At 45.0% G+C, this 25,321-nt stretch overlaps 2 protein-coding genes across 7 annotated transcripts in view; one reads left to right on the top strand and one right to left on the bottom strand.

Annotated features, from left to right (window-relative positions):
- On the top strand, positions 1-10,371 carry C10H12orf76 (chromosome 10 C12orf76 homolog). The gene is made up of 2 exons (XM_019039046.4): positions 1-3,039; positions 9,085-10,371. The coding sequence occupies exons 1-2, from the start codon at positions 2,793-2,795 to the stop codon at positions 9,168-9,170; spliced, it is 333 nt and encodes a 110-aa protein (XP_018894591.2). The 5' UTR covers positions 1-2,792; the 3' UTR covers positions 9,171-10,371.
- A 1,609-nt stretch (positions 10,372-11,980) lies between these two features.
- ANKRD13A (ankyrin repeat domain 13A) overlaps positions 11,981-25,321 on the bottom strand; it is a 40,280-nt gene continuing 26,939 nt past the window's right edge. For 4 of the 6 annotated variants that reach the window (XM_063694322.1, XM_055359019.2, XM_063694323.1 and 1 more), the window contains exons 9-15: positions 23,689-23,750; positions 22,813-22,946; positions 21,820-21,977; positions 20,696-20,809; positions 17,500-17,660; positions 15,073-15,140; positions 11,981-14,043 (exon numbers count right to left, since the gene is read on the bottom strand). In XM_063694322.1, the coding sequence (XP_063550392.1) occupies positions 13,848-14,043; positions 15,073-15,140; positions 17,500-17,660; positions 20,696-20,809; positions 21,820-21,977; positions 22,813-22,946; positions 23,689-23,750 (893 nt within the window). In that variant the 3' untranslated portion in view covers positions 11,981-13,847. The remainder of the gene's footprint in view (positions 14,044-15,072; positions 15,141-17,499; positions 17,661-20,695; positions 20,810-21,819; positions 21,978-22,812; positions 22,947-23,688; positions 23,751-25,321) is intronic. The other 2 variants (XM_004053877.5, XM_063694321.1) reach the window with 1 other exon arrangement.

Raw genomic sequence — 25,321 nt, 5'->3', positions numbered from 1 at the left:
TATGTGCCAGATACTGGGCAAAGGAGTTTGCAGACATATATCATTTGATCCTCACAATTCATGAGGCAGGTATGACTATGCTTCCCATTGTGCAGAGAGGGAAAACGAGTCACACGGAAGCAAGTCATGCAGCAGAGCTAGGATTGGAACGGAAGTGGCCTGCAGAGCCTGCCTCCCACCCCACTGTGCTATGCCTCCCATTGATGCTTTCCTGTGCCTGCCATTTAGCTTTGCTCTGGTGAGTGGCAAGCTGTACCAGTGGAAAGAGCCTGTCATCAGTTCTGTGCACAGCAAGGTGAAAAGGACAGCAGAAGTGAAAGAGGAGATCGTGGAGAAAGAAATGAAGAAGTTGGTGCACAGTGTCTTTAACATGGCAGATTACACCTTCCCTTTGCAGGTGAACACCTGGTAGTTTTAACGGACCCCAACACTTACCCAAAGGTAGCCATTGGGTCAGGTTTCTGCACTATAGTCCCTTCTGTGGTTGCCAGAAATACGTTACAGGAAAAGGGTCCCGATCCAGATCCCAAGAGGGGGTTCTTGGATCTAGCGCAAGAAAGAATTCAGGGCAAGTCCACAGTGCAAAGTGAAAGCAAGTTTATTAATAAAGTAGTGGAATAAAAGAATGGCTACTCCATAGACAGAGCAGCCCCGAGGGCTGCTGGTTAGGCATTTTTATGATTATTTCTTGATGATACGCTAAACGAGGGGTGGATTATTCATGCCTCCCCCTTTTAGACCATATAGGGTAACTTCCTGACATTACCATGGCATTTGTAAACTGTCATGGCACTGCTGGGAGTGTAGCAGTGAGGACGACCAGAGGTCACTCTTGTCACCATTTTGGTTTTGGTGGTTTATAGCAGGCTCCTTTACTGCAACCTGTTTTATCAGCAAGGTCTTTATGACCTGTATTTTGTGCTGACCTCCTATATCATCCTGTGATTTAGAATGCCTTAACCGTCTGGGAATTCAGCCCAGTAGGTTTCAGCCTCATTTTACCCAGCTCCTATTTAAGATGGAGTTGCTCTGGTTCACATGCCTCTGACATTTGTATTGCACATCCATTGTGAGGTAAATGATACCAATCCCACTACAAATCAAACCTTCAGGAGGTAAGGCAATGTGTGAGGTGATAAAGCCTCCAGATTCAAAACTATGCTTGGGTCAAATTCTAGCTCTGCCACTTTGTGTGTGCAGCGTTGGGCCAAACACTTAGCTCAATTCCCTCATGTATTCAGCAAACAGTTACTGAATATAATATGCTACTCTTCTAGTCTTGTAGCAGGACGAGCCGCAGACAAAACCTCTCAGACACCGAGTTGTAGAAGGAAGGGCTTTATTCAGCTGGGAGCATCGGCAAGCTACTGCCTTAAAATCCGAGCTCCCCGAATGCACAATTTCTGTCCCTTTTAAGGGCTCCTCACAGCACTAAAGATTTCACATGAAAGGGTCGTGATTGATTTGAGCAAGTAGGTGGTACGTGACAGGGGCTGCATGCACCAGTGGTAAGAGAGAAACAGAACAGGGCAGGGAGTTTCACAACGTTCTTCTATACAATGTCTGGAATCTATGAATAACATCGGTTTCTAAGTTATGAGTTGATTTTTAGCTACTGGGTGTGAGGCCTCTGAGCCCAAGCCAAGCCATCGCATCCCCTGTGACTTGCACGTATATATCCAGATGGCCTGAAGTAACTGAAGATCCACAAAAGAAGTAAAAATAGCCTTAACTGATAACATTCCACCATTGTGATTTGTTTCTGCCCCACCCTAACTGATCAATGTACTTTGTAATCTCCCCCCACCCTTAAGGTACTTTGTAATCTCTCCCACCCTTAAGGTACTTTGTAATCTCCCCCAACCTTAAGAAGGTTCTTTGTAATTCTCCCTACCCTTGAGAATGTACTTTGTGAGATCCACCCCTGCCCGCAAAACATTGCTCTTAACTTCACCGCCTATCCCAAAACCTGTAAGAACTAATGATAATCCACCACCCTTTGCTGACTCTCTTTTCGGACTCAGCCCGCCTGCACCCAGGTGAAATAAACAGCCATGTTGCTCACACAAAGCCTGTTTGGTGGTCTCTTCACACACATGAAACTGGGTTTAGGCCAGGCAGGCCCAGGCCTGGTTTCGGGCCTGGCGCTGGGCTGCCCGTCTTTGGTTTTACTTCCTTGTTGTTTCTTCTTAAAACAGGTACTGAGTATAAAACAATATAAAACAAAATGAGAGGGTCTCTCTCTCCCCTCGGTCTCTGGGACAGAGCAGAGAGCAAGAACAAAATTGCTGTGTTCGTGGACTTTATATGCTAGGGCGAAGCAGGTCCTCAGAAAATAATCAAATGTACGTTAAATGTATAAGGTAAATGGTGATGAGTCTAAAGTGAATGGGGGGAATGGAAGAGAACGAAGGTAGGGAGAATGTACATTAAGGGAAAGGGAAGGTTGCAATTTTAGAAAAGGATGTCTGGGCAAGGGCTCCCTGAGAAGACGGCATTTGTACTATAGAAACACAGTATCTATTTTCCAGGCCCGTAATGAAGGTTTAATAAGAAAACGCATGGATTCGTAAAAAATCTTCAATAGGCCCCAAATGGACCTACAAGACCTGGACCCCAATGGATGAGGGAACGCTAACCACAGCAGAACGGTAATCGCGGCGAACGTTGGCACAGACGGAAAGTTGATCTGAACGGAAAGTTGGTCCGGGGGAAACATTAGTTATTGAGGAACGTTAATCCGGAACAAATCTTAGGCAGAAGCGGAACTTAGACCAGGACGCACAGTTACCATGGCAATGACGCACGCCCTAAGGGCGGTGGCAGCGACGCAGAGAAACCTGGGAGGAGACAGAGGCAGGGTTTGCGACGGAAGTGGCCTCTCTGCTTCTGCAGGGCTGGGGAAGATGCTGCGTCCAGCGTTACCGTGGCTGTGCCTTGGCCTCTGCAGCCTCCTGGTGGGGGAGGCAGAGGCCCCGAGCCCCGTGGATCCGCTGGAGCGGAGCCGGCCGTACGCGGTGCTGCGAGGGCAGAACCTGGGTGAGCGGCCCTCGGGCTGGCGGGCGGCGGGTAGTGCCTGAGCTTTCACTGCTCTGGGTGCTGGAGCCGGGCATGTACGGAGCGGACAGGGGATAGAGTGGGGAGATGGGTGAGTGCGGGGGGTGAGTGAGGGGTGAGGCCCCTCGGGGCCCCGAGACTCCCTTTCTAAAAGCATGGGGCAGAAGGCCTGAGCTTTACCTCTCAGCAAGTGCTCAGTATGTGCCAGAACCTTCGCCTCCCAGGTTCAAGCAATTCTCCTGCCTCAGCCTGCCGAGTAGCTGGGATTACAGGCGCACACCACCACACCTGGCTAATTTTTGTATTTTTAGTAGAGATGGGGTTTCACTACGTTGGCCAGGCTGGTCTCGAGCCTGGCATGGTGTCCAGTAAGCTCTCAATATGTACTGCTTGCCCATGAATGAACTGCAATCGAGAGACCTGGGTCTCATTCTGGGTTCTATTCTGGGTCCTCTCCTCTCTGGCTATGTGGGCTCAGGCTAGGCAACAAAGCACATCATTTACCCCACCCCTCTTCTTTCCCAGAGGAGCCAGTATTTATTGCAAAAATGATAACAGTTTTTGAGCATTTCTTACATCCCACGTCTTGTGCTACGCACTTTGTATACGCGAATTCATTTGAGCCTTACAATAACTTAATGAGAAACGTACGGTTTGCAGCCCTTTTTTTTTTCTTTTACAATAGTGTCTCCTCTGTCACCCAGGCTGGAGTGCTGTGGCACGATCTTGGCTCACTGCAGCCTCGGCCTCCTGGGTTTAAGTGATCCTCCCACCTCAGCATCCCGGGCGAGTAGCTGGGACTACAGGCATGCACCACCACGCCTGGCTCATTTTGTTGTTGTTGTTGTTTACTTTTTGTAGAGGTGGGGGTCTCGAACTCTTGGGCTCAAGCAATCCTCCTGCCTCGGCCTCCCAAAGTGTTGGGATTACAAGTGTGAGCCACCGCACCTGATGTTGCAGCTCTATTTTTCAGATAAGGAAAATGAAACTCAGAGAAGTGAAGTTATTTGCCCAAAGTTACATAGCTAGGAAATGATGAGGCCAATACTAGAACCTGTTTGGGGGCTTGAAACATGAGTTGTGGGAGGATGTCTTCAACACACACACACGCTGCATAAATACGTGTGTGTGCATGGCTATGGCTTTGGCTTTGGAAGGAGTTCTGGAACTTAAAGCTTGGCAAACTTCACAATAAATCTGCCCCTCGCCAAAGTCTTCCCTTCCCACTGTATCTCCTTGGTACATCTGTATATCTACAAAGTGGCTATTAGTATCATTTTGGATTATCTTGACTCTACATGAACTCAGTGTCTGCCATGTGTTGACGACTTACTGTGTACCTAGCACTCTACTAAATAGTTTCCACACATTATCCCACTCGATCCTTCAAAACAGGGTTTCTCAACCTGGATATTACGACATGTTGGATAAATGATTTCAGGGGGCGAGGGGCAGTGGGGGGGCTATCCTAAACACTGTAAGAAGTTTAGTGGCATCCCCAGCCTTTAGATACCAGTAGCACCCCCTACTCCTAATCAAGATAGTCAAAATCTCTTCAGACATTGCCAAATGTCCACGGGACGCCAAATCCCCATTGGATACCCACTGCTGTGGAACAGTACTACTCAAAGGGTAGTCTGCAGACCAGTGTGAGTCTGCAAACTATGTTATCTGCAAAGAGATGACTACAGAAATTGAGAGTGTTTAGAAACTTAACAGTTTGACATTGTTGCAACATCCAAGCACTTAGAGACCAGTTCTAGGTGTCTCTGAACTGGAATGCTTTGCAGATGAAGGGAACTGGTTATTAGTCATGCACAGTAGGGCTATGTAGTGGTCTGGGACAGACTAGAAATTATAAAAACTACTCCTTTGCCATAGATAGTTTGAGAAATGCTGTCCTAGACAGTTCCATACAGTTGGTATTTATTTATTTTTTTGAGATGGAGTTTTGCTCTTGTTGCCAAGGCTGGAGTGCAGTGGTGCGGTCTCAGCTCACTGCAACCTCCGCCTCCTGGGTTCAAGCAATTATCCTGCCTCAGCCTATTGAGTAGCTGGGACCACAGGCGTGTGCCACCACGCCCAGGTAATTTTTGTATTTTTAGTAGAGATGGGGTTTCACCATGTTGGCCAGGATGGTCTCGATCTCTTGACCTCATGAACTGCCCACTGTGGCCTCCCAAAGTGCTGGGATTACAGGTGTGAGCCACCACGCCCGCCCTAAAACATTCTTTTAAGGTTCTGCCTGGGCCTGCAATTCAGGCAACTGTCACTGCATGCAAAGTGTAGGGAGAAGTGAAAAGATGACGACTGGGAGGATTGATCAGGCCCCAAATGCATGGCCATTGTGTACCTAACAACTCATGGTTTTAAGCTCCTTTTTAAATTTTATTTTTATTATATTTTTTTATATGGAGTGTCACTCTGTTGCCCATTCTGGAGTGCAATGGCATGATCTTGGTTCACTGCAACCTCCACCGCCCAGGTTCGAGTGATTCTCTTGCCTCAGCCTCCCAAGTAGCTGGGATTACAGGCACCCACCACCGTGCCTGGCTAATGTTTGTAATTTTGGTACAGAGGGGGTTTCTCCATGTTGGCCAGGCTTGTCTCGAAGTCTTGATCTCAAGTGATCTGCCCATCTCGGCCTCCCAAAGTGCTGGCATTACAGGTGTGAGCCACTGCGCCTGGCCTTTTTTATTTTTTAAAGGTAGATTTCCATTCCCCAATTCCAATCTTCTGCATTCCTGCTTTGGGAGTTTTAAGTTTTTTATTTTTTATTTTTTTGAGATGGAGTCTCGCTCTGTTGCCAGGCTGGAGTGCAGTGGCGCGATCTTGGCTCACTGCAACCCCCGACTCCCTGGTTCAGGTGATTCTCCTGCCTCAGCCTCCCGAGTAGCTGGGATTACAGGTGCCCGCCACCATGCCCAGCTAATTTTTGTATATTTAGTAGAGACGGGGTTTCACCGTGTTAGCCAGAGTGGTCTCAGTCTCCTGATCTTGTGATCCACCCGCCTTGACCTCTCACTGGGATTACAGGCTTGAGCCGCTGCGCACAGCTGGGAGTTTTAAATTTTTTTTAGAGTTCTTCCAAAATGTGAGATGCAAGAAAATGGTTTAGAGTTCTTCCAAAATGCGAGATGCAAGAAAATGGTCTTAAATGGAATAAGACAACTTTAAGTCCAATTGTAGTCCAAACCATAGAAACTCAGAATTCAGGACTTTTGAAAATTAGGGCAGGTATTCAGTTAACAAGGGCTATTTTAAGACATGACATTTAGTTCACGTAGGTTGGAGATTTTGTTTGACAAAGATCTTAAAATTACTTCTGGCCTTTGGAGTTATGACATGCTGTCTTTGTCACCTTCTCCTTCCTTCTTCCCCCTCACTCACCAAAAAAAGATGAATTTTCTTTTCTTTCTTTTTTTTTTTTTTTTTGAGACGGAGTTTCGCTCTTGTTGCCCAGGCTGGAGTGCAGTGGCGTGATCTCGGCTCACTGCAACCCCCGCCTCCCGGGTTCAAGAAATTCTCCTGCCTCAGCCTCCCAAGTAGCTGGGATTACAGGCATGCACCACCACTCCCAGCTAATTTTGTATTTTCAGTAGAGACAGGGTTTCTCCATGTTGGTCAGGCTGGTCTCGAACTCCCGACTTCAGGTGATCTGCTTGCCTTGGCCTCCCAAAGTGCTGGGATTACAGGCGTGAGCCACCGCACCTGGCCTGATTTTTCTGTATAGTCGATTTTAAAATAATAACCGGTTTAAGCGTGGAGGATGTGTGTGTGGGGGATCACAGATACTACAAAGTTACTGATTTAAATAAAACTATGGTCAAATCTTGGTTTTTCTTTTGTTTTGTTTTCTTTTTTTTGACAGAGTCTCTGTCGCCCAGGCTGGAGTGCAATGGTGCGATCTCGGCTTGCTGCAACCTCTGCCTCTGGGGTTCAAGCGATTCTCCTGCCTCAGCCCCCTGAGTAGCTGGGATTACAGGTGCCCGCCACCATGTCCGGCTAATTTTTGTATTTTTAGTAGAGATGGGGTTTCACCATGTTGGCCAGGCTGGTCTCGAACTCCTGACCTCGTGATCTGCCTGCCTTGGCCCCCCAAAGTGCTGGGATTATAGGCATGAGCCACCTTGCCTGGCTAAATTGTGTTTTTTCAAAGGAACAGTAATGAGACTGAAGAACAACCATGGTTAGGCCCTAGCTGGAACCTGGGATGGGCCCACATCCCTACAAACACACATCAGTGTACATTTGCTTGTTTTGAATGCTTCCCAAGATCGCTGAGATAGTCACAGAAACAAGATTGCGTATCACTGCTGCTATTGAATAAACCTCTGACAGGTTGCTGGTTACGCTAGTTTATTTTTTTCTTTATTTATTTTTTCTTTTTTGTTATGTAGTAGTTTAAAGCCCAGGTCTTTATCCTGTATCACCAGGGCTCAACTTGAGTAATCAGTTGTAGTTCCCATTTCTCACCTGAGCACCTTGAAAATTTCAGATGTGAAATTTAGTCTTAAAAACGTAACCGTTTTTTTTTTTTTTTTGAGACAGAGTCTCCCTCTATTGCCCAGGCTGGAGTGCAGTGGTATAATCTTGGCTCACTGCAACCTCTGCCTCCTGGGTTCAAGCAATTCTCCTGCCTCAGCCTCCTGAGTAGCTGGGACTACAGGCGCACACCACCACACCTGGCTAAATTTTTTTGTATTTTTAGTAGAGACATGGTTTCACCATATTGGCCAGGCTGGTCTCGAACTCCTGACCTTGTGATCCGCCCGCCTCGGCCTCCCAAAGTGCTGGGATTACAGGCATGAGCCACCGCACCCGGCCAAACATAGCAGATTTGTGAGTTAGTTGCTTTGTTGCTCAAAAGGCCCTGTCAAGACTCATCTTGAGACTGAAATACTTTATTGAATCTCCAGGTTTTTATTAATGGCTTTAAAGGCATAGTTGGGCATCCTGCTCTCTTGCTCCCCTATAGTCGAACAATTCTCCACACAAAAGCCAGAGGAATCTTTTTTTTTTTTTTTCCGACTAAATCAGATGATGTCATTCCTTTGCCTACAGCCCCCTAGTGGCTTCTCTTTAAACTTAAAATCCGTGTTTCCTTCATGGTCTCCAAGGCCTTGCACAGACCAGCCCCAGCCTTCCTCTCTGGCCTGATTTCCTGCCTCTCTTCCTGCACTCCTTGCCTGGTTGCCTCCCTTCTGTTCACTGAGTGTGTTGGGCTTATACTGGCCTCAAGGCCCTTCCTTAGCTGATCTGTGGGCCTGCAGCATGCTCCCTGCAGAGCCTCACTCGTAAGGTCTCAGCTTTTTTGTTGTTTTTTTTTTGAGATGGAGTTTCATTCTGTCACTTAGTGGCGCAGTCTCGGCTCAGTGTAACCTCCGCCTCTCGGGTTCAAGCGATTCTCCTGCCTCAGCCTCCTGAGTAGCTGAGTAGCTCAGGAGTAGCCTCCTGAGTAGCTGAGTAGCTCAGGAGTAGCCTCCTGAGTAGCTGAGTAGCTCAGGAGTAGCCTCCTGAGTAGCTGAGTAGCTCAGGAGTAGCCTCCTGAGTAGCTGGCGGATGCCACCACACCTGGCCAATTTTTGTATTTTTAGTAAAGACGGGGTTTCACCATGTTGGTCAGGCTAGTCTCGAACTCCTGACCTCAAGTGATCCACCCACCTAGGCCTCCCAAAGTGCTGAGATTACACGAGCCACCACACTCGGCCTGTCTTAGTTTGTGAGTCTCCTCCTCGGATGCTTCCTGACCATCCCCCCTTCTTGCTGCCCACCCTGTCTCCATCCCTAGCATGTTACTGTTTTTTTTTTTTTTTTACGGTATATCAAGCTATGTGAAATGCTCTCATCTGTTTCTCCCCCAACTATACGTAGAGACAACTGGAGAGAGGATCTGTTTACATCTGTTTGCACAGCACTTGACATAGTGCCTGGCAGCAAGTGGCATTTGATAAATCATTGGCAGTGAGTGGATGAATTGCCTAACCTGGAGCTGCCATTAGGAAGTAACCTGTTTTCCCTTTGCAGTGTTGATGGGAACCATTTTCAGCATCCTGCTGGTGACTGTCATCCTTATGGCATTTTGTGTCTACAAGCCCATTCGGCGTCGGTGACAGCCAGACAAGTTCTTCAATGAGTATTTGGGAATAGGATAAGTTGTGTTGCACACAGGCCAGTGGAGAAGTTGGAACCAAAACTTTCCTACTTGGAAATGACCTTTGGTCTGGACAGTTGGTAAACGCTAAATGAATTAGAAGAAAACATGTACTAGACATTATTTTTTCCTAACACTGTAGCGCAAATAATTGGCCCCTGAGTCCGCTTCTCAGTGTTTCTGACTGTACTTGTTAAAAGTAAGACCTGAAAGCTCCAAAGGTCAGTGTAAAGATGGAGTGTTCATGAGAAAGAAAACATGGTAACCTTGTGAGTGCCTGTAAGAACCACACTGTAAAGAACTCATCATTAATGCTTGAAAATGTTATTAAGAAGGAGACTTACCATGCAGACATTCCCTATTTAAGAACCATTTGGTTACAGTGGGTTAAGAATCACAGATTTTTTTTTTTTTAATCTCACCTGAGTTGGCCTAGAATGCGCTGGTTGCAAAGTGGTGTCAGCTGTGGGGATCTTGGGCCCTCGTTCCTCACCTGCATCCTGCCCTGCACTCAGGTGCTCCCCCTGAAGTCAGGGTCACATCAGGTAGACCTGTTACTATATGCACCTTTGGCCTGGAATGCTCTGAAGTTGGACTGGAAATGTTACTAGGTTGGCCTATTACAAAAAGGACCCCATCCTGCTTAAACGCATTGATCTCCCTTGCCCTGCATTTGAGTCTTTCTAGCCCACGGTCTGAAACTTGAGGCAGCTTTCCAGATTTGGAATGTAAAAGGCTCAGTGGGCACTCTGTTCATCCCTGGGTGGGGAGGGCCCAGCCAACAGAAGTGCATGTCCACTGTGCGGGCCAGTGTGTGTTTACACAAATTTCATCTCAGCTTTGAAAATGCTGCTATTAGTTTCCACTGTTGGTGAACTGGATTTTTTCCTCCTATTGAAATGATACTTTCATACTTATAAAGCTGCTGTCAATATTTATTTCAAGGTGCTAAATTTAATTTTGTTATTAAATTGAAATGCTTATCTTGTGTTCAAGCACAGCACTGATTTTAACAACCTGCATTTAATGTGAAGTAACCGAAGTAGGATACTGTAACTGTGTAAGGATTTTGTTTGTAATCTTGTAACATTGAACCATTGAAATGTTCACTGTTCTTTGCTTTTGAGCAAAACGTCAATTAAAGCTAAAGTAAAATCCTATATATTGTTTTACTCCACCATTTATTTCCCAAGTGTTTGAAATGCAGGTGTGTGTCTGAATTTGATCTAATCACTTAAAGAAGGTCTGTGAAGTGAAATTTCTTTTTTTGAGACGGAGTTTGGTTCCTGTTGCCCAGGCTAGAGTGCAATGGTGCATTGTTGGCTCACTGCAACCTCCACCTCCCGGGTTCAAGTGATTCTCCTGCCTCAGCCTCCAGAGTAGCCAGGATTACAGGCATGAGCCACCATGCCTGGCTAATTTTTTTGTATTTTTAGTAGAGATGGGGTTTCACCATGTTGGCCAGGCTGGTCTCAAACTCCTGACCTCAGGTGATCCACCTGCCTTGGCCTCCCAAAGTGCTGGGATTACAGGCGTGAGCCACTGCGCCTGGCCTAAAGTTGAGATAAAAGTCTCCTAGTGCTGCCTATGATTTAGTGGCTATGGAGTCATATCAGCATGTTGTATTTTTTTCCACCTGGACCTCAGGCTTAAACCTACACATATTTCTAAACAGAGGCCTAGGTGGTACTTTGAACTTCATCACTCACTGTACCACTGAATCACTTGAAATCTCCACATCCAGTTCATCTTCCTTGATGTCATTTGTGGTCAGCAGGAGACTGTGACCAAGCTGGCAGTTATGGCAGTTTCCCTTTCCTGTCATTATTTAGAGCAGACTTCCACTTCCTCGACATGCCACGTTTATGTAATGTGACAAGCTTGTTTATAGAGCAGAGTGCCTTAGGAACTTAGTTCCTAGCAGTGTCTAACGTGCAGAAGTTGCTCAATTAAAGTTTCTGGCCTGGTGCTGTGGCTCACGCCTGTAATCCCAGCTACTCAGGAGGCTGAGGCAGGAGAATCGCTTGAACCCGGGAGGCAGAGGTTGCAGTGAGCCAAGATCGCGCCATTGCACTCCAGCCAGGGCAACAAGAGCGAAACTCCGTCTCAGGAAAACAAACAAACAAACAAAAAAAACCACTTCCTGCTGATATTGGGCCACTCAAGCTTAGCTTTTCAGTTTTTAAATAATCCATAGTCATTGCACCTCTTGACCTGAAAGAGTAATGGTTTTCTTCATAGTGTCCTTGTGGCTTCAAAGTATTGATATCTACTTTCCCCTAAAAGCAAAGCAGCTCCTTTACATCTTCCCAGAAATACAGCCTCATTTCTGGAACCCATACATTTCTACTGGCCACTGCCTTTGTTGTTTTTAATACCAGCTTATTTAGATATAGGAAGAGTTTGGAAGCCTTATCATCTGGACTTCTAGGAACAGCCTCACAAAGCAGTTGGCTTCAAGGGATAGCATTGATGCAGAGCTTTGATGTTGGCTGGGCTTCCCTTACCCCACAAGAGCCAGTTCCCCTCCAGGAGGACCACAGAGGTGTCAGAACAGCCCAATACTGGCTTGCTTTTAGTTGCCATTTGAAACAAGCAGCATGGGGCTTGTTAACCTAGGCAGGAAGGCTGGGAGGAGCATGCCACCTTTGCAGTGATGAACTGAGCAAAGTGAGGCATTCTAATGTTCTACTGACATACATAACAGGAAGTGTGGGTACATCCAGTGACTAGAAAAAACTGAAAAGGAAAAAGACTCAAAGACTGGAATTTTGTATGAGCACCCTCTAAGGAAGCAGTCTTTATTTGCATTTTTAGAGTGAACACATACATGAAAAACACTGCAACAGGTTGACACAATGCTCAGTCCCTTTTTAAGTGAATTCCTGGGGAGAAAGTCAAGGACCTTAGGGAGCAGAGCAGCGGAATGCAAACACAGAAATTACCTATGAGTCACCTTTGTGAGCCAATGACACGGCCTCACTGCAGCCATTCCAAGAAGTATCTTTGCTCACAGTAAATGCAAAGTAAACAAAATGCCACACTGCATATTTGAAACAAATGTGACGTTGCCTATACTGGCCTCGTGTGCAGAAGGAATTTTGGTCAGACAATGACAAAAAAAAAAAAAAAAAAGCAGATTGTGAAATGGAATTAAAAGCACAATTCTTTGTATCTGGGAACGTTTCACTGGCAACACTAACTGTATGATACAGACATTACCTGGAACAGTAGTTATGTTTCTCTTCCTATCCCCAAAGAAGCACAACAGAAGAAATAGACGCAAAATGGAGGAGGGTGTTGTTTACCAGGTTATTTCAGTGCAGCCTGTGGGAATGAATACACGGGCCACAGTGAGCAGTGCCCTTGGCTGTATTCCCCAGGGTTCTGTATGTTGTGCGATGGTTATTTACAAGAGGGTTTGACAAAAGAGAGTTAACTACTAAAGGTATCCAAAAAAGGCCTGAGAAAATCTGGTTAAAATGTATAACCTTGTATTGCTACTGATGGGAGTTGTTTTTATATCTTTTACAAATAATAAAAAGATTGTTAAAAAATAGATTTATCCAGAAAGATGTTGATTTGAACTCTAAAAAGCAACGTGGAATCATTTTCCCTTTTGAATGAAGAGCCATGGAGCTCCGTGGTTTTCAGCTCCCTTTCTGGTTGCAAATCAATCCTTCCTCTGGAGTGAGTCTAGGGCATGCGGGCTCTTCTTAGGTGTCTACGTGGAAATCCTTCACTCATGCAGGTGTAGAACACACCTGGTTTGGTTCTGTGTGTTCCAATATTTTGGCCAGCTTGCCCACTTCAAGAACAAGCCTCAGGTTCCCCTAGCTGCTCCTTCAGGGACAGGATTAGCTGCCTTTGATTTAGCCTGGAGAATCCTGCTCTCAAAAGAATTGCCTTTACAAATTCAAATCAGATCCTTCCATGCGTGCAGTGAGGTGATGTGAAACTATTAGTAATGTTTAAGGCTAAGGCAACATCCATGGCCATTTGTGTATCTTAATTTGATGCAAATAGTTAACAATAATCTAAAATAGATTCTATATCTCCTCTATAGCTGGGTGTGGAAGGAATGGAATCAGATAGAGATGGAGGAAGAATAATGACAATGTCCTAGAAACCCTGTAAAAAGGTAAAAATAAGGAGATCAGCACAGATTACCCATTTCTTTGGTGAACAGTAAAGAAGTGTCTCCAATTCTCATAGACCACACTTTACAAAGGCGGCTGCTGCTCTCATATATAAAAGCACCCTGACTCTGCAATAACTTGTCTTGTTATCACTCCTTGATAAAAATTTATCTACAAACCTGCGGGGATTGGGGTTTTGTCTAAAGCTGGTAGTAAAAATGTGACCTGCAAGCCAATACAGCTAATGGAAAGTGATGATGCTCTCCTCCCCTTAGCCTGGAGATGGGGCCTGCAATCCCTGGTCCCTTCTCCACCCCAGGGAGCGGCCTGGATGGGCCCAGGAGTCCCTGGTTCTGCACCTCTGCATAAAGAAGGGGCAGTTGTTGCCTGCTGCATGCACGCAAGGTGCAGGCCCTCAGCCCTAGGGCCCTGGTTGACACAGCATCTGTGACAGCCCACAGCCTCTGCTTTGTGCAGAGGCTCACAGGCTGAAAGGTCTATTTGTCAGTGAGTGACAGCTGTAAGACTTGCTGGAGCTCAGCCTCTTCCTCCTGGAGCCGGAGCTCCCATTCCTCCAGCTCTTTGGCAGAGAGCTCCATGGCTAGCTGCAAGTCATTATCAAAACGGCTTGTCTCGCTCAGGGCGCTGGGGCACAGGCCTTCTGTGCTGGTGAGGAGGCTCTCCTGGATGGCCCTGGGTTGGAAAACAGATAAAAAGGGAGAGTCACCACTATCATCATCATGGTGGCAGCAGTAACTACATTTCTTAACCGCTTACCAAGGGCACACTGTGCCAGGCATTTAATATGCATGATGCCATTTAATCCCACATAACTGGCGGTGTAGGTGCTGTATACGGGTGAGAAACCCCACACTCTTGCCCAAGGCCACCCAACCAGTAAGTGATAGGGCTGGGAATTGAACTTGGATCTGTTTTAAAGCAAACTCAGGTTCTTCATCAACAGGCTCTCATAGACACCTTAAGTATAAGTCTTCGTAAAATGAATCCTCGCGGTTTTTCCCGTAATCTCTGGAGCTGTTCCTCCAAACTTCCTTATCTTTACAATTATATAAACTTCCCACTGAGGACATCTAGGCCCTGTGATCATACATCATTCATAGAAGATCAAACCAATCAGAAAAAACTGACTCAGTACCTTTCCCCCAATGGCACTGACCTGTGAACCAGTCAGCAATTCTATCACCCATTCCTGGAAACTTGCTATCAAGAGTCTAGAATTATTATAAGTAACTGCCACAAGAGGAAGCAAGAGAGCCAACACTTTAGTCTTTTTTTTTTTTGAGACGGAGTCTCGCTCTGTCGCCCAGGCTGGAGTGCAGTGGCGCAATCTCGGCTCACTGCAAGCTCCGCCTCCTGGGTTTGCCATTCTCCTGCCTCAGCCTCCCGAGTAGCTGAGACTACAGGTGCCCGGCACCATGCCCGGCTAATTTTTTGTATTTTTTTTAGGAGAGACAGGGTTTCACTGTGTTAGCCAGGATGGTCTCAATCTCCTGACCTCGTGATCCGCCTGCCTCGGCCTCCCAAAATGCTGGGATTATAGGCGTGAGCCACCGCTCCCGGCCTACTTTTTCTAGTCTTTCCTGCCAGTATGTGGCACCATACATCTGCCTGAGGACCAAATGCACAGTGCCACACGTCTGCTCGCCTGTGTCCAGGCCTGTGTTCACCCTGGTTTATTCCAGAGTCACGTCAGTCAATCACCTCTCATACTGGGCGTCATAGGTGTTTGTCTGGCTGATCCCTCCATTCGAAGCTGGTCCTGAAAGTTCCTGGCAAAGACAAATGTGATAGACATGAATACGTCTTAGGAGAAATTGGTGCCATTCTGGTAAGGAAACGATGGCAGCAAGAACCAAATTAAAAGTCTTTCCATGACCATTATCAATAGTGCTGTGTGAAAAGCTAACAGGGACTTGGGTTACCTCAAAAACAACACCTAAGTGGGAGGTAGTAACATGCCACAGCCTAACTCACAGCCACAACCTTCTCATCCTTTGTACAAAATCAGTCTCTTAAATACAGCTAACCCACATGGAAGATATACACAACGAAAAGCAAAAACACAGCTGACCTTGGGCAAAGTTCAAGTGACCAAAGCAGGTTTTTGTTTTTTTAGAGACAGGGTCGCACTCTGTTGTCCAGGCTCAAGGGTAGTGATGTGATCGTAGCTCACTGCAGGCTTGACCCCCGGGCACAAGAAATCCTCCCACCTAAGCCTCCTGACTAGTTGGGAATACAGGTGCACACCACCATACTTGGCTTTTAAAAATTTTTGGTAGAGGCTAGGCATGGTGGCTCACACCTCTAATCCCAACACTTTGGGAGGGCAAGGCTGGTGGATCACTTGAGGTCTGGAGTTTGGGATCAGCCTGGACAACATGGTGAAACCCCGTCTCTACTAAAAACACAAAAATTAGCTGGGTCTGGTGGTGCGCACCTGTAATCCCAGCTACTCGGAGGGGGGGATGAGGCATGATAATCACTTGAACTTGGGAGGCAGAGGCTGCAGTGAGCCAATATTGTGCCCCTGCACTGCAGCCTGAGCAAAAGAGTGAGACTCTGCCTCAAAAACTAAAAAAAAAAAAAAATTTGGTAGATATAGGATCTCACTATGTTGCCCAGGCTGGTCTCAGACTCCTGGGCTCAATCAGTCCTCCCATCTTGGCTTCCCAAAGTGCTGGGATTATAGGCATGAGCCACTGCACCCAGCCAGTAATTCTTCTAGGGCAAGATTAGAAGACACAATTCAATACTGGTAGTCTTTGACTTTGGCTACTCCCCTTGTTAAAACTTATGGTCAACAAGGTTTATGAAGCTACTTGGGAGCTGGCAGGGGGAGCTAAGCTCACTTACATAGGGAAAGGAAAAGCATACCAGGCTGATGGTGATGTGCAGGGGTCTTCTCCCAGGATGCCTCCCAAAGGGAACATGCTTGCTTTGGGGTCTGGCTCGGAAAACTGAATGGGTCTGGGAATGGGGCCATGGTGGTGGCAGGGGGAAGTGGAGGAGGTAGACTCACATTACACAAGCACTAAGACTCAGGAATAGAACCAGAAAGCCATAAGCTTGAACCAGTGAGGACGCTGGAGTGTGAGCACTGTTCTCAAAGCAGCAGCCCTGTGAGGGCAGGGGCTGCTTCCCAGAGAATTCCCAGCACCTGGCACAGAGCCTGGCACAAAGAAGGTACTCTGCAAATATCTGAATGAAGAATGGAAGAAAAAGCCAATTAACAAATAAATGGACTGCAGGAACCCAGGACACACCAGAGGGTGCTGGAGGCAAACCAGACCCTACCCTAGTAGAGCCAGGAGCCACAGAAGGAAGGAGATGGAAGGAGTTGATGTTAGGGGAGGAGGACCTCAAGCCTTGGACTGTCCCAGGTAGATGAGGCATGGAGGGAGAACCAGATATGACAATAAAAGGCAACTGTTCTACTGGGCACAGTGGTGCATGACTTTAGTCCCAGCTACTTGGGAGGCCGAGGTACGAGGATCTCTTGAACCCAGGAGTTTGAGGGTGCAATATGATCATGCCGGGGAACAGCCACTGCACTCCAACTTGGGCAACATAGAGTCACACACACACACACACACACACACGCACACACACACACACACACACACACACACACACACACACACAAAGCCTACTGCTTACACAGGTCTGTCCTGTCCTTCATTTTCTGTTTCACTAGAGACCCAGAGAGAGTTTAGGGAGATGGTACCCTTTGTGGAGGAAGTGGGATTCAAATCCACTTCACTACCTTCATCCGAGACTACTGACACACAGGTAATCCTTCAGGAAAAATATGATACTGCTTCAGTGCTAGAAAATGATGAAGCACATCTCAAAAAGTAGAGAATTACAAGCTATGTGCGTGAATATGAGGAAAAGGAAAGTCTGCCTGAAGACATCTTGTGAATGGTGCTGACTGGGATTATGTAGATGGTCTCTTACATAACAAGCTTTTGTAAGAAGACCAGATGCACAAAGTATAACCTATGCAAATACCATGAATGTGTCAAACTTGATATTTAGAATAAATCTTTCAGATTAGCCAAACACTGAGGCTAACCCAGAGGGTAAGACCTCCCATGCCCTGCCATTAGAATATTCTGATAAACACACCTGGCTCCTGCTGGACTCCAGCAGACTTTGCTGGATGGCAAACTGCATTATCTCGTAATCTTCATCTTGCAAATGCACATTTCTGCCATTGTCTTGAACATAGTAAGATTCAGGAATTTCAAACACAGATTGATCAACCTCAAAGTTTGTGATGTGGGAAGCTGAAACACAAAAGGCAACCGTCCAGTGTCTGAGTTCATTACATTTCCACTCCAATTTTTTGCAAAAATGTTTTACATTAGAAAAAAAAGAAAGGCTCAAAATTATAACAATCAAGGCTTACTATTATATGAGAGATTCTCAGGAAGCATGACAGAAAAAAGTGACAGAATACAGCTTTTTTCTTTTTCCTTGATTTTAGTGGAAACAACGAACACAGTCATAAAAAAATACACAAGACTATAAAATGAAAACGCAGATTTCTCCCCCTAAACATATACGCAGTCACACCAATGTGTTTCTTCCTTTTGCAGGAAGATATATGGTAAATATATAAAAGATAGTATATATAAAATATCTGAACACTTAAAAATGATAATAATAAAACAAATGCCTGTGTGCCCTTCACCTAGCCTAAGACACAGAACACTATCAATAACTGCCGGGCGCCGTGGCTCACGCCTGTAGTCCCAGCACTTTGGGAGGCTGAGGCGGGCAGATCACAAGGTCAGGAGATCGAGACCATCTTGGCTAACATGGTGAAACCCCGTCTCTACTAAAAATACAAAAAAAAAAAAAAATTAGCTGGGCGTGGTGGCAGGCACCTGTAGTCCCAGTTACTCAGGAGGCTGAGGCAGGAGAATGGCGTGAACCTGGGAGGCGGAGCTTGCAGTGAGCCGAGATCACGCCACTGCACTCCAGCCTGGGTGACAGAGTAAGACTCTGTCTCAAAAAAAAAAAAAAAAAGAGAAAAAAACACTATCAATACCATACTGCGGGCACATCCCTTGTTAACAATATTCCCTTCTTCCTCTCCAGAGGTAAATACATAATTCAGAATAGTTGTTTACACTGCCTAGCTCCTCTCTGGAGTTTGCCACATGTATATCATCCTAATAGTTTGTATTAGCCTGTTTGTGAACTCGACATAAATGGAATCATGCGGAATTTATTCTTCAGATTGGATTTTCTTCATTCAACATTATGCTTTTGAAATTCAACAGTTTTGACGCACATAGCTATAAATTTTTATTTTCAATACTATATGTTATTCTGTTGTATTAATAGAGCACAATAGCGCATTCTACCATCTTGGGACATTTGGGTCGTTTCCAGGTTTCTGCTGTTATGAATGGATGCTGCTGCCCAGTACTGGGGTCTCCAGATGCTCATGTGCATAACTTTCTTTAGAGTACACATCTAGGAATTGCTAGGTCATCCACATCTTCAGTTTATACAGTAATGCCGAATGTTTTATTCAAGGAACTATACCAATCTCCTCTTCCAGCCAAGAGTACATGAGTGTTCCTTAGCTGCACACCCTCATGAACACATCTCACCCAACTTTGTTGCTACATGGGAATGTAAAGTTGTATATTATTGTCGAGTTCAATTGTTTTTATTTGAAGTCTTAATTTATATACATTAAAATGCTATCTTTTAATTCCTCCTACTGGTAGACTACAGGGGAGAAACATAGGACCATCGTGATAGTTGCAGAAAACGCATCTCACAAAAATCAATACTTAAAAATGGTAATAACTCTCAGCAAACTAGAAATATAAGAGAATAATGTCCTCCAACTAATAAGGGGCATTTACAAAAAACCTACACAGCTAACATCATACCTAATGGCACAACAATCCTTCCTCCCCTAGAACCAGGAACAAGACAACGAGAGCCATTCCTACCACTCTTACTCAACATTGTACTAGATGTCCTAGCCAGTCCAATAAGTCAAGAAAAAGAAATGAAAAGCTTAAAGATTAGAAAGGAAAAAGTAAAATTTTCTTTATTAATAGACAACATGACCATATATGTAAGAAATTCTAAGAAATCTACAAAAAAGTGTAAGACAAGTAAATTCAGCCATGTTACAAGATAAACAAGGTCAATCCTGGCCATGCAATTGTGTAAGAAAAAAAATATTAAAAAAATTTTAAAAACGATTCAAGGTCAAAATACAAAACTCAATTATATTTCTATATACTAGTAACTGGAAATGAAATTAAGAAAATAAGTCCATTTACAATTGCATCTAAAATCATGAATTGTATTGATGGCAAAGGAGTGTAAGGAAATTTGGGGGCATATGGAAATGCTGTCTATCTTGACTATGGTGGTGGTTACACAGATGCATACATTTGTCAAAATGTGGCTGGGTATGGTGGCTCACACCAGCACTTTGGGAGGCCGAAGTGGGTGGATCACTTGAGGTCAGGAGTTCCAGACCAGCTTAGCCAACATGGTGAAACCCAGTCTCTAATAAAAATACAAAAATCAGCCAGGCATGGTGGCACGCACCTGTATTCCCAGCTACTTGGGAGACTAGGCAAGAAAATCGCTTGAGCCTGGGAGGCAGAGGCTGCAGTGAGCAGAGATTGTGCCACTGCATGCCAGCCTAGGTGACAGAGTGAGAATCTGAGAAAAAAAAAAAATGCACTGAACCGTCACACTTAAAATGAGAGCATTTTATTGTATGTACATTACACCTCAATAAAGCTGATTTTTAAGAAGATCCTGTCTTTTTAATATAACTAGGATCATATATATTCTACAAGTTTTTTTTTGCTTAATCTAAACTAAATCTGAAATTTTCTTTCATCCAACACAGACATCTACTCCCTCAGATATTCCAGCTTCAGAGTGAATTATGAATATGATGACTGAATTATAATTTTTTTTTTTTGAGATGTAGTTTTGCTCTTGTTGCCCAGGCTGGAGTGCAATGGTACAATCTCGGCTCACAGCAACCTCCGTCCCCCCGCCTCTCCCCCAGTTCAAGCGATTCTCCTGCCTCAGCCTCCCGAGTAGCTGGGATTACAGGCATGCGCCACCACACCCGGCTAATTTTTGTATTATTAGTAGAGACAGGGTTTCTCCATGTTGGTCAGGCTGGTCTCAAACTCCCGACCTCAGGCGATCCGCCCACCTCGGCCTCCCAAAGTGCTGGGATTACAGGCATAAGCCACCACGTCCGGCCATAAATTTTTTTTTAAATAACAAAACTAAACTTTTTATTTATTTATTTTTTTACCTGAATCAGCCTGGGTCCCTTCCACATTTTGAGATACAGATTCTTCGGCAGTGCTACAGCCATTAACATTTCCAAATGTAATCCGTGCATTTAAGACATGAAACAAGGGAATTTCTAACAAACAAAATAAAAACTTTTATAAGTAAACTTTACTGAGAATAACAATAATAGTTATCATTTACTAAGTGCTTACTATGCCAAGTACTTTGATAAGTATAATTTTATTTAAGCCTCATAACAACCCTTCCCAATACACAGATGGGAAAACTGAGATTGAGAGTTATGTATTTTTGGTCAGGCGCGGTGGCTTACACCTGTAATCCCAGCACTTTGGGAGGCCAAGGCGGGCTGATCACCTGAGGTCAGGAGTTCGAGACCAGCCTAACCAACATGATAAAACCCCATCTCTACTAAAAATACAAAAATTAGCTGGGCGTGGTGGTGCATGCCTATAATCCCAGCTACTTAGGAGGCTGAGGCAGGAAAATTGCTTGAACCCAGGAGGCAGAGGTTGCAGTGAGCCAAGATCATGCCACTTCATTCCAGCCTGGGCAACAGAGCGAGACTCCATCTCAAAAAAAAAAAAGAGAAAATGAGTTACGTATTTTCTCCTAGATCACAGTGAGTAAGTGATCAAGCCAGGGTTCAAGTATCATGAACATACAACTATCCAAAATTAATACTCTTCATGAGTAGTATGTATGATATATACATATATAGCATTATGCATACTAGCTTGGGACGTAGATCATATTTACATATCAAAGGATCTTGGTGTCAACTGTCTTCCTCAAATAATTATCTAATTTGAAGTCTCACTGAATTAAGGTTTGACATTAAAACAATGACTGTGTCATGTTTTTATGCCTTTTTATATCTGTCAGCACCATTTGCAAATAGAAATGATGGTTGGAGATCTCTTGACTTTGATACACAAAATGAACCACCAATCATAACACTTCTTTAAATCAAACCACAGGAGAACTCTGACCTCCTCTATTATGTCTATAAGCTACTTTGACCTAAAGCACTCCAGTTCCCTGAAGCATCCTGCCACCCACATGCTGCCACCCACAAAACATGGGCAGAACCTCCAAGTGTTGCGGAAGTTTATTTAGCAGTACCTATTTTGACAGGAAATCCAGGTGGGAATTCCAATTTGATGAAATCTCTCAGTCTTGCAAAATGAGCACTCGTTCGAGCCATTAGGTCAATGATGGGAATGACCTGCTCCACCAGAGAGAGGGGAAACTCTTCACACATCCACAACATTGCTTTAAACCTGCAGAATTCAACCAAGAAAAGACTGAGGTCATCTCCACCAGATGGGAAAAGGAGATTACTGCTATGCAGTAGGCTAGACAACAGCAGCCTTACTCCACACTCTGCCCAGTCATCTCTTAATTCAGACCTATTAAAGGTCAAATGTCTAGGGCCACAAGGAATTCACATCACCCTAAAATCTGGCAATAAAGGCAAGCGACCTGCATGACAGCCTGCCACGATCAAAGCCTTAATTGACAGCAAGCATGAAGAAATGATAGCGGGTGGAACAGTTTCATTTGAATTTGATCAGCTGAAGCTGGTTAGCAATAAAAAAAGAAAGGAATTCTTACATCCAATCTAGATTCTATTTGGAAAAGAGCTAATAACATGGACAATCAACTGTTAGCTTTCATGGCAAAGTAATTTTAAAATTATTTTTTATAAAAAGGGGCAGAGGAGGCTGGGCGCAGTGGCTCATGCCTGTAATCCCAGCAGTTTGGGAGGCCCAGGCGGGCGGATCACAAGGTCAGGAGTTCGAGACCAGCCTGACCAATATGGTGAAACCCTATCTCTACTAAAAATACAAAAATTAGCTGGGCGTGGTGGCACGCGCCTGTAGTCCCAGCTACTCAGGAGGCTGAGGCAGGAGAACCGCTTGAACCTGGGAGGCAGAGGTTGCAGTGAGCCGAGTTCGTGCCACTGCACTCCAGCCTAGGCGACAGAGCGAGACTCCGTCTGAAAAAAAAATAAGGGTGGTGGGGAGGGCAGTGGAATGATCCAACATAACACCATAAAACAGCACAATTTCTGAAAAATACATAGGTTGAAAATGGCAGCTGAACCTCTCTTACTTCTGTGTTCTAATCGTCAGCTCTTTCGGCCTTCCAATGTCCCTGTCTTTCAGATCAAACTCTTCATTGAAGTACTCGTCAGGTGTGATGGCTGTGGGGTTGTTTGCAGTAGCACATTCCGTGGTGAGGTCCTGCTGAGCCAGAACTCAGGAGAGTCAGAAATGCCAAATGGTGTTCACAAGTGAAGGCCTGTGGCACTCAGTGTCTGAGGTGGACGTGTTAACCAGCTAAAGACCGGGAAGTTCTATTCACTAACTTTTTTGCATGGAACAAGAAAATCTATGAGGGTATCACCAAACTACACGGGAAGTGTAATGGATTTCTTCATTTTAAAATATTTCTCTACTCTCCTTTACATTTTTATCTCCTGATTATAACAAAGAAAAAAAGAAAGAAATATCTGAAAGTGCATGAGACTTGGAAGACTTGGAGTTGAAGTTCTAGCTGTTTCCCTGTCTAGCTTTGATAGTGGAAAGGTAATTTCATTTTTCTGACCTGCAGGGACATCCACTGTACCAAGTTCATATAGTTACTGTGAGCATCAAGTAAGAAAATATTTGTTAAGGTGCTCTGTTGCAATATAAAGTCCTGAATCCTTTTTAAGTTCCATTTCTATAAAGAGGCCCCTCGTTTATAATGGATAAGAGGGAAAGCACCTGATTTCTATAATCACTACCCCTCCCCTAAAATCCTTATTTATTTTCAAAGAGTCACTCATCTAATTCTCTTCCAAAAGAGTATCTCAAATTCCAGCTTGGGGGTATCTTTGGCCTTTACACAGAGTGGGCTGTTCAGGATCCAGTAAATGCCATCCCAGACACAGACAAGTTGTTTCCTTTCATCTAACTGCAATGAAAGCTCATTGCTTCAACTTACCCCTTGTGCACCAAATTGGTGTTCCACAGTTCCCAGCAAAGATTCCAGCGGGTTCCTGTCCGCTACGGGGAGGAGGGGGGAGTTTAAAGTCTAATATTATATCTCACTTGTGGCTATAAAAAAAAGATCTTCATTAAAGTTTCTGGTCCAAGCTACCTCATTAGGAAATGCAATTACAGACTGGCTGATCAAATCATTCACAATAACCATAAACTAATTTATCCTTTATAGGGTGCTTTTCATGAGGATCTCTAAACTAGATAAACAGTTGTAAGAATTAAAGCAGAATAATGGGAAGAGTCTGGATTTTGGAGTGAGCCAGACCTGGATTCCAACCCCACCTTGGCCACTCGCTACCCATATGTTCTGGGCCTCAGTTCCCTCATCTGTCAAAGTGGAGTAATGGCAATGGTGGTGGTGGTGCTGGTGAACAATTACTGCATGCTTACCACATACTGCAGGCACCATTCTAAAGGCTTCCACGTCGTAACTCATCTAATCCTCTCAATAACTCTAAGGAAGGTTGGGTATCACCTGCATTTCACTGCTGAGGAACTAAGGCACAGAGCAGAAGTAATTTCACAAGGCCATAGAACTGGTGGGGCTGGGGTGGGGCTGGGATGTGGCAACCACATGCAATGTTTTTGCTCGGACCCCAAGTTCTGTCTAAATCTTTCATCACAATAGTTTGGACTAAATCATTCATTCCAATGATAAATATTCTCAAATGTCCTTATCTCCTTTTTTGGCTGAATTCAACAATTGTTCTTGATAACACATAAACAAGCCCTCACGAATAGCTTTAATTACAGCTGAGGCCAACTATGGGGAACACCTCCAAGAATGAGTCAGACTAAGGAAATTTTCTTTCCTTTTTCTTTGTTTTGAGACGGAGTCTAGCTCTGTCACCCAGGCTGGAGTGCAGTGGGACAATCTTGGCTCACAGCAACCTCCACCTCTGGGGTTCAAGCGATTCTCCTGCCTCAGCCTCCCCAGTAGCTGAGACTACAGGAGTGCGCCACCACGCCTGGTTAATTTTTGTATTTTTAGTAAAGATAGGGTTTCACCATATTGGCCAGGCTGGTCTCAAACTCCTGGCCTCAAGTGATCTGCCCACCTTGGCCTCCCAAAGTGTTGGGATTACAGGTGTGAGCCACCGTGCTCAGCCAGGAAATTTTTTTTTTTTTTTGAGATGGAGTTTCACTCTTGTTGCCCAGGCTGGAGTGCAATGGCACGATCTCAGCTCACCAAAACCTCCGCCTGCCAGGTTCAAGTGATTCTCCTGCCTCAGCCTCCTGAGTAGCTGGGATTACAGCCATGGGCCACCACACCCAGCTAATTTTGTATTTTTTTTTAGTAGAGATGGGGTTTCTCCATGTTGGTCAGGCTGGTCTTGAATTCCCGACCTCAGGTGACTCGCCCACATTGGCCTCCCAAAGCGTTGGGATTACAAGCATGAGCCACCGTGCCTGGCCAGAAATTTTTATAAAAAAAGAAGTCAGGGGCCAGGCACGGTGGCTCACACCTGTAATCTCAGCACTTTCGGAGGCCGAGGTGGGTGAGGATCACCTGATGTCAGGAGTTCGAGACCAGTCTGGCCAACATGGTGAAACCCCGTCTCTACTGAAAACAC

This window comes from Gorilla gorilla, chromosome 10, assembly GCF_029281585.2.
Source record: "Gorilla gorilla gorilla isolate KB3781 chromosome 10, NHGRI_mGorGor1-v2.1_pri, whole genome shotgun sequence".
NCBI classification, from domain to species: domain Eukaryota; kingdom Metazoa; phylum Chordata; class Mammalia; order Primates; family Hominidae; genus Gorilla; species Gorilla gorilla.
Note: the sequence above shows the minus strand (reverse complement) of the source record. Positions and strands in the feature narration are given on the sequence as shown.

What these genes read in the sequence shown, in the direction of transcription:
- C10H12orf76 (XM_019039046.4), top strand. Translation starts at nt 2,793, where the DNA reads ATGGCAATGACGCACGCCCTAAGGGCGGTGGCAGCGACGCAGAGAAAC. An exon ending in GCTGCGAGGGCAGAACCTGG is followed by an intron (nt 3,040 to 9,084) that starts GTGAGCGGCCCT and finishes TTCCCTTTGCAG; the next exon opens with TGTTGATGGGAACCATTTTC.